The sequence below is a fragment of the Octopus bimaculoides genome, chromosome 15, assembly GCF_001194135.2.
Source record: "Octopus bimaculoides isolate UCB-OBI-ISO-001 chromosome 15, ASM119413v2, whole genome shotgun sequence".
Classification (NCBI taxonomy): domain Eukaryota; kingdom Metazoa; phylum Mollusca; class Cephalopoda; order Octopoda; family Octopodidae; genus Octopus; species Octopus bimaculoides.
The window spans coordinates 50742464-50751641 of NC_068995.1; the positions used below are offsets into that span (position 1 = coordinate 50742464).

The 9178-nt window shown below is 36.2% G+C and overlaps 1 protein-coding gene across 2 annotated transcripts in view; it reads right to left on the reverse strand.

Moving 5' to 3' along the window:
• Positions 1–432: 432 nt before the first annotated feature.
• LOC106870814 (MOB kinase activator 3B) overlaps positions 433–9178 on the reverse strand; it is a 67509-nt gene continuing 58763 nt past the window's right edge. For both annotated transcript variants that reach the window (XM_014917034.2, XM_014917033.2), the window contains 5 exons: positions 5501–5594; positions 4523–4656; positions 3038–3153; positions 2506–2592; positions 433–2259 (listed from right to left, as the gene is read on the reverse strand). In XM_014917034.2, coding sequence (XP_014772520.1) covers positions 2227–2259; positions 2506–2592; positions 3038–3153; positions 4523–4656; positions 5501–5594 — 464 coding nt within the window. In that variant the 3' untranslated portion in view covers positions 433–2226. The remainder of the gene's footprint in view (positions 2260–2505; positions 2593–3037; positions 3154–4522; positions 4657–5500; positions 5595–9178) is intronic.

The following is a 9178-nucleotide window of genomic DNA, read 5'->3' on the forward strand; positions in this document are numbered from 1 at the left end:
TGTGTGTGTGCGTGTGTGTATATATATATATATATATACATACACACACATACATATATACGTAATTTGTGTAGTGAGCAATTTAAATTTGGACAGTCATTATTGTTTAGACTCTGAAAGTAGAAAACCCCTTTAAATAATGAGTATTCATAAGAGGATGGGGGAATTTAAATGCATTTCTTAGTGTTTGTTCAAACCTGATGCAGTTTGCTATTTAACTGAATGCATTCTCCTCTTTTGAACTCATAGCAAAAGAAGAAAACTGTAACATCATCATCGTTTAACGCCCGCCTTCCATGCTGGCATGGGTTAACATTTTAAAGAATTTATATACACATTATATATACATAAAAAAAAAAGCCAATATAAATAGCAGTCAAATCTCCCTCATATCATACGCTACCATCTTAAAAATGGGAAGGATACTTTGGATTTTATATATATATATATATATATATATATAAAACTTTAATGCTTATTTCTGCTTTGCATTCCATGTCTTACAAGCATGACGAAATAAGCACCAGGCAAAGAGAGGGGGGAGGGGTTGATATAATTGACAAAGCCATTGAATGTGGTGCCCCAGCATGGCCTCATCTCAATGGCTGATACAAATTAAAAGAAAAAAAATTTTAAAAACCCAAATATACGTAATGTCCATATTTACAAATATATATATATATATATATATATATATAAAAAACAGATAAATAAATAACTTTTTTTTTCTTTTTTAAGAAATATAAATATCACTTAACCCCACCAACTTTCTTTCTAACATTAGAAATAACTTAATACTGTTTTCAAATTGAGGTATAAGGCCAGCGATTTCAGGGTAGAGGGTAAGTTAACCTCAGCAGAATTTGAACTCATAACATGCCACTAAGTATATTGTCCGGCATGCTAATGCTTCTGCCAGATTGCAACCTTAAAACATCTTAACATTGATTTACAATGCCCTTCCCTTCCCCACACTGTTTTTGTTTGTTTTAGTTATTTTTGATTAACCCTTGGTCATTGTTGGCTCGGGAACAGGGGATGCACTCGCACCCACTAAAATTTTTAGGGGGCAATGAAAACACTTTGAACACCCTCCTGAAAGACTTCATTGCCAAAATGAACAAGCATAGAAATATTTTTGAATTGACTTGATACAAATGAAAACAATAATAAAAATAATAATGATAATTATTATTGTTGTTATTATATTATAATACCTGTGCTTGTTTTATATCAAGATTACAAAAAAAATCAACCTTGATGGTAAAAAAAATTTGAGCCTGGGTTTGCAAATTTCATTCCCATACTTTTGTTGATCATCATTGACTGAACAGACATTTGATGAAAAACATTCTGATCATGACCGACCTGTCATTCTCTGCTTAAGATGGCAGGGTCTGATTCAAGAAAGATTTAGCTGCTATTTCTGATGGTTCAAGAGACCACATAGAGGCTCCCTCATAAACTGAACTCTGAGTTCCCACACCACACAGCCTCAACCCTTCCAGTACTAAACTTCAGAAAGATGGAAAAGTGAAGTTGATTTAGCTTAGATTTAAACCGAAAACAAAGAATGGATAGGGGACAAGTTCTCCCCTGCTCTGATTGCATGTGATATGCCATGTTCTTTAATGTCAATTACTGAGGTTCAGTCCATTTAGAGGAAACAGATGTGAAAGAGTAAATCAAATTTTTTTCAAATGTTAAACAGATCAGAGACCAAACTGTTATACCTATGTTGTGGGTTTTTTTTTTCCTCTTTGGTTTTGAGCACTGGTTACACAGAATAGGATAAATGTGATTCTTCAGATTCATTAATTGGTTAATTAAATTAAGAAGGAAGTGGGGGGCATGAGTGTCGAGAGAAACACAAAGCGATAAAGAGAAGAAAGGACAAAAAAAAAAAAAAATGAAAATAGCAGAGAAATAAATGTTAAATCAATTGTGACATGTAGTGTGTGCATGTGTGTGTGTCTGCATGTGAGCATTGAATACATGTATGTTTGTGTGTAAGTAAGAGAGAATGAGATAAGTATATCTGTTGTGTTACTTTGAAAATAAAGTTACAGAGTATGTATTGATTTCTACTGCTACACCACGGCTGCCAGAATCGCTTGTGCGCATGTATGTGTGTATATGTAGAGGGAAGGGGCTGGCCTGTGTGTGTGTGTGTGTGTGTGTGTGTGTGTGTGTGTGCACACGTGGTGTTTTTAATATTCACTGGTTTTACAAGTTGCAGATTCTTTCAGACATCTCCTTCTGCAAAAGAAGAAAGAAAAAAAGGGAAATTAGGGAAAAAAGAAGTAGATGATTGGTTATATCAGTTAAGTTGATAGAAAACAAAATAAAGAGAGAATGGGTGACCATGCTTGCATTAGGTATATATGGGGGGGGGGGGCAAAATCATCAACAAAGGGAACTGACTACAAATATGAGATTAGAACTGAAGACAACAATAATTAACTTATTGAATTATGACTTTTTAAGGACAGTTAAATCACTTACCAAAGGCTGTAACTCTCTCTTGTCTATCAAGTTATGCTCTGTTACAAAATAGTAGAAATGTTTATAGCATGTGTTTCCATGAGCCTCCTGGAAGAAAATTAGTGAACATGAGTAAATCATAAAAAATGATGGAAATAACAACTAATATATATTCAAGAATAGGAATTCTGAAAAGTAATGAAGTTAACAAACTGATAGTATTTCCCTCCCCACCATCACATAATTGTTTCAAGTTATTTATCTATAAAATGTGTTGATACTAATTTTTTTGTTAATTTTTCAGACATCAGCTGTTTTCCTATAATAAAAAAAGTACAATCTTACATATATTTACTTTAGATTCATTCATCACAAGAGAAATCAAAGGGAATGTTTTACTTCACTGATGAGGTCAGAATAAAACCAAAACATGTTTGCAGATGTTTTCCTCAAAAATTAAAATACTTTCTTTAGAAAACTTAAAAGAAAAACAATGTATTTGAAAAAAAAGTTGGGGACACGACAGATGTCTGGGGCACAGAAGGATACTTACAGCACCAATACCAATAAGTTTGTCGAAATGATGAATGTACACATGAACAAACACCCGGAAGAGTCTGGTCATAATTTTTTTTACTATTTGAAGATAATTTCTCGGAAAAGGCACTCCTGAAATAAAAGACAGATTGATTACAGAAAGCTGGAGGAAAAGAAAAAAAATTATCAACAACACCAAGTTACTGGAAGAAAAAAAACAGCACGAAAATGACACAAACACATGTGTACAAGCTAAGCATGCACAATAGGAAAACATGGGCAAAGGCTGCAGAGAAAATGAAAATGCTGGAAAGAAACAATGCAAGCATGCTTTGTTACATGTGGCCTGGTTTGGCTGACAAATATTCCAATTGAAAAAACCAAAAGACAGCCTGCTCGTGAAATTAATGTGCAAGTGGCTAAACATTCCACAGACACACATACCCTTAACTCAGGGAGATTTAGGGTGACCCATCAAATGTGACAAAGCTGGCCCTTTTGAACTACAGGCACAACTCCTTTTTGTCAACTGAATAGATTGGAGCAATGTGAAATAAAGTGTCTTGCTCAAAGGTACAACGTGCTGCCAGGTATTGAACTCACGACCTTATGATTACGAGCTGAAAACACACAATGAACTTGAACTTGGTACCACATAGTTGCAGAACAAACTTCTCATGTGTGTGTAATTTGCTGTACTTACATACAACAAACTACACACTGAGAATAGCAACAGAATGAACATCAGCCTCCAATGACTAAACAAACACTGCTTAGTGGTATAAAGTGAGATGTAACTATAAAAACCAAACGCTCCAACATTTAAGCCAAAAGATAACTGGACTAAAACGGACACTGGGACGCTACTAAACACTCGGTTACGGTGTAGGCATGGAACTCAATTTTATTTAGTCGGGCATATTGGAGCAAGCAGAGTTATGTACCTTCAAGAAAGACAAGAAGAGTTATGTACCTTGCATAAGTTAATGAAAAATTTGAAAACATTTTCTTTTAAAATTTTTATGTGCTAAATCAATGGTTCCCAAGCCATGGAGAGAAAATGAAAGGGATGGAGGCAGAATCAGCATGACAATGGGTGTGGGACATAACTGGCTCTTTGAATGCCAGGTACAGTTCACAGCTCACCTTTCAGATGATAGCAAATTCTCATTCTACCAAATTTCATTTGCAAGATTTGTGGTTCATCCATAACTATGACAAAAGACATTGGCCAAGCAGTGGATTTGAACCTGGTTACCCCAGGCTGCAAAGCATATGTGCATGCATCATTATTCCTATCATATCAGTTTAATGCCAACATAAGCAGAACAGGTTGTCATGATTAAAGGCAATTGTTTGGAATTGCTGTTTTCTCTGGCAATGAAGTATTTATATTAATCCTTGGTAGATGTCTCATAGCCATGAGGGAGAGGGAGAGAAAGAAAGAAAATAAAAGACAGGATTAGATGCAGTGAGAAGAGAAGGCCATGGTCAGACTTACCGACAGTGACAGGGAATATTGTTTCTTCATTGATCTGACTTTCCACCCAGTCCATTAGTAATGATATGTAGACTGGAGCTGGTAGTGCTGTAGGTTTCTTGTAATTCACTCCGTCACACCAATGGTATTCATACCTAAGAAAGAGGCGGAGAAGTAACAACGTCAGTAGATGCAGTAATAATAGCAAGTCCTTTTAATAGTCAGTAAAGAGAGAGAGAACAAATATGCAAAACAATAATGGTAATTACATCAATATCAGAGTAGTGAATTAGCAAAATAGTCAGAGTACTGGAGAAAATGTTTTGTTGTATTTAGTTGTGGCTTTTTGTGTGTGGAGGTCAAACATGATTTTCATCCTTTCATAACCAATAAGATTTGAATCAAAAGGAAAAGACAAGAGATCAATATAATCACTGTATCCTTCCTAAATTTCTAGTCTTGTATCTATGTTGTTGGCAAGCTGACAGAATCGTTAGCACGCCGGGTGAAATAATTAGTGGTATTTCGTCCATCTTTACGTTCTTAGTTAAAATTCTGCTGAGGTTGACTTTGCCTTTCATCCTTTTAGAGTCGACAGAATAAGTACCAGTTGCGTACTGGGGTCAACGTAATCAACTATCCCCCTTCTCCAAATTTCAGACTTTGTGCCTACACATTATTTACATTTGATGGATATTTGTTCTCATCTGATATACCTCCAGTTCGAACCTGGGTTCTCATTGCCAAGGTATTTTTCGATGTTATTATTATTATGCTTGAGACACATTCGAACTGGTAAGAAAGCCATTCACTCTAATTTGTCATGGAGAAAATTTCTCACAGTAGACAACTAAGTGTAAAACCACCGATTAAAAAGCAGTGATTTTAAAAGCAACAGAGACTGGAGTAGTTTCCCTTTACTGTAATCCTGAAGACATCATAACCAAAGATGGGTGATCAACAACATCAACAACAATAGTAAAAGAAACATTTCCTTACTTTGGTCCTCCAGACATTGTGGGACACGTCTTTTCAGTACAATGTTCACATATAGTGCCGTATAATAAGTTAATCCGATTGAAGAAGTCAACCACTGAAAAACAAGAAAGGATAGAAATTTGTTAAAGTTTTCTAAGAAATCACAACAGATAGTTCAGAGACCTAAACCATCATTATTTATCAGGATGTTTATTTTATGATTGTTTTACTATGCTTCCATAAAATACCTAAAAGTGATGAATTTAAAGAATTTTTATCCTAATGCAACACAAGTTTCTTTTTTTCTTTCTTTCATCAGATGCGGAATAATATACATTGCTATGAAATAAGATTCTATCTTTGAACTCATCTGCATTAAGATTTGAAATGTAAGGTCTTTCCTACCCTGACTTCAGTTGAGAAACACTGCTTCTAACATAATAAGCAAAACAAAAAGAAAATTTTTCTTTGTACCACAAACCATTGAGTAATAAAAGAGTTATTTCCCCTGTATAGGTAGTTTCTATGTAACTATGACAACAGTGTCCAAACGTCACTGGCAGTCAGCCCTTCAACTATATATATGGTTGCCAATCTGACTAAAAACACCCCATTCAATCAATAGGCACTAATCTGAAGACTACAAACAGAATCATTTTAGACTATAAAGACAGGAAAATGAAAAGTATGAGATATATATCTCCCCCCCCTCTCCGTATATGGTTTAAGATGTTATACAATTTCGAGAATGCAGGTTTTTGCTACCCATATTCGTCTTGATCTTTACACATCTTGCATCTTCTGTGATCAAAGTTCCAAGGTACCTGCCTAATGATTTGATCCTTCACTTTCAGCATTCACTGAAATTTCTCACCACCATCCACCTTTTGTCTTCTGGCAATTTATAAACAGGCTCTTCCTCTCACTTTCTCTGACCACTTCATCCCAGAAGTCTCTGAAGTTCCTTTTCCGATTCTGCAAGTAAGACTGTGTCATCTGCATATTTTATGTTTGTGATGTTTCTGCCTCCTGCCCTAAGACCTTTTTTTCTCCCTTTCCAGTTCTCTTATCATCGATTCGCGATAGTAATTGAAAAGAGTTGGTGACATAACACTTCTTTGCCTCACCCCTCTCCTGATGTTGGTGCATTCACTGCGTTCTCTATCTACTTTTATGCACATTGATTGGTTACAAGATTCGGAGATCTTTCACAGGTGGATCAAGGTTACTAAGTTCTTCAAATAACATATTATGACTTACTTTGTCGAAGGCTTTTGTGTAATCCATAAAACACACGAGGATGTCTTTTTGCATCTTCACCGCCTACTCTGTTACCATTCTCAATACAAAAATAACATTCCTAGCACTAGCACTCTTTACAAAGCCTAACTGCTCAATTCCAATCTTGGATGTTATTCTGTTTCTTGTCCACAGGAGTAAAATTCTCAGAATGATCTTTGTAACGTGACTCATTAGACTAATTGTGCAATGTTGTTCACGGTCCACTGCTCCTGATTTCTTCAGGCGTGCAATAAAAATGGACTCACTCAGATCTTCTGGAAACTTCCTATCTTCACAGATCTTGTTTATTACATCCAGCAGCTTTGACCCAGCATCTCCTTTTTCGTCATTTTGACGACTGCCTGTACTTCATATAACATGATCTCTGAACCCTGATTAGAGTCAGGAAACTCCTATAAACTACAGGCAGGTCTCCAAGGATCTGCAAATTCCATGGATACAGACACTGCCTCCAGATCAAACCATTAAAATAAAAAAGGCTGGATGTATTTAGTGTATTAAATTCTGGAACTAGTACTACAGAGGCTGTCTTTTGAGAAAACAGTATTTCCCTATTCTTTATCAATCCTCTTTGAAGTGAGTGCTCTCCTTAATGAGTCACTTTCCTGTGACCCAAGGAATGTTTCCTGTCAACTACAATAAGCGTTTTTTTCAGAGTTCATCTTTGTTGACGAGCTGTTCTCATTGTAGCAAAAACAGTCAGGCCACTTTGAGGTGAGAACTTAGGACAGAGTAGTAGATGTAAGGGCAGCTTTTGCTTGGTAGCAAAGATGATTGAGAAAGCTTGTTTGGGCAAATGTTATTGAGATACCAACACAAGCAGTGAGCCAACAAGGGAAGCTTTTACACGAGTGTTTAGCTAAAGAAAAATAGCAGCCATATTTCAATCAAATTACACCCCTCTTAAATAATCCTTTCTGCTATAGGCACAAGGCCTTAAATTGTGGGAGAAGGGGACTATTCAATTTCATTGACCCCAGTGTTTCACTGGTACTTAATTTATTGACCCCGAAAGGATGAAAGACTAAGTCGACCTTGGCGGAATTTGAGATCAGAACATAGCGGCAAATGAAATACCACTAAGCATTTCACCCAGCACGCTAATGATTCTGGCCAGTGTAGTCCCTGATACACAAAAAGATGGCTTGGTCAAAGCTTCGATCAATGGTCTATTCAATTAGAACTGATCTGGTGATAAACTGTACAAGATATTTAATATCATCATCTGGAAAAAGCTATATAAATCCACATGGATTATGAAGAAGTGCTATAGATCCTTAGTAAAAATAATAACATCGTCCAACATTGTTACAACTTATACACTATGGTAGGATATAATAATATTGTGGATAGTTTCCATACCATGGTATTGTGTAATAATATTATAGGTAAGACTTCAATATCATGGTAAGGCTTAATAAAAATATGAAGCTATCACTACAACACAATGGTATTTTTTAATGATATATGTTTTATCTCCATTAGTTAATGAAAACCTCTTGATTGTCTTTTACATAGATTAAATGTCAGATTATAATTTTATCAAAGTCCCTATCCTATCATTGGTGGGATTGACAGAGTATGAGAGAGGGTCTCATTGTTAGAAGTATATCAGTATAACATCTTTGGCTGCTAGAAATAGCAGTCGAGCCTCAAATCACATCCAACCATCTTCAACAAAAGAGGGAAAGGCATACAGAACACAATGTAGTTATAAATATACAGATGGGCTGAAGAACAACACAAGGTATTTTAATATCATCATAAAAGAAATTATATTGCCAAAAACAGCAGCCAAATTTCCTTTAGATCATGCCTTACTGTCTCAAAAAAAAGACATAAATATAAAAAAAAAGATGGAATGGTTATAACTGGAACATCTTTCTTCATATTTTGTTTAAGCAGAGTTGACCTGGAACTAAATAATCATCATCATCATCATCATCATTTAACGTCCATTGTCCATGCTGGCATGGGTTGGACAGTTTGACCGGGGCTGGTAAGCCAGAAGGCTGCACCAGACTCCAGTATGATTTGGCATGGCTTTCTACAGCTGGGTGCCCTTCCTAATGCCAACCACCTTGAGAGTGTAATGGGTGCTTTTATGTGCCACTGGCACAGGAGCCATTTGCATGACACTCGTATCGACCATGACTGTGATTTTGCTTGGCTTGATGGGTCTTCTTCTCAAGCACAAGATAATGCCAAAGGTCTTGGTCATTGGTTCCATGAGGCCCAACACTTGAAAAGAACTCAAAAGAACTCAGCCACTTTGGCTCCCTGAAGCCAAATGCTCTAAAGGAACTTAGTCACTTTGCCTCTGTGAGGCCCAGTGCTTGAATGGAACTCCGCCACTTTGGCTCCCTGAAGCCAAATGCTCTAAAGGAACTTAGTCAC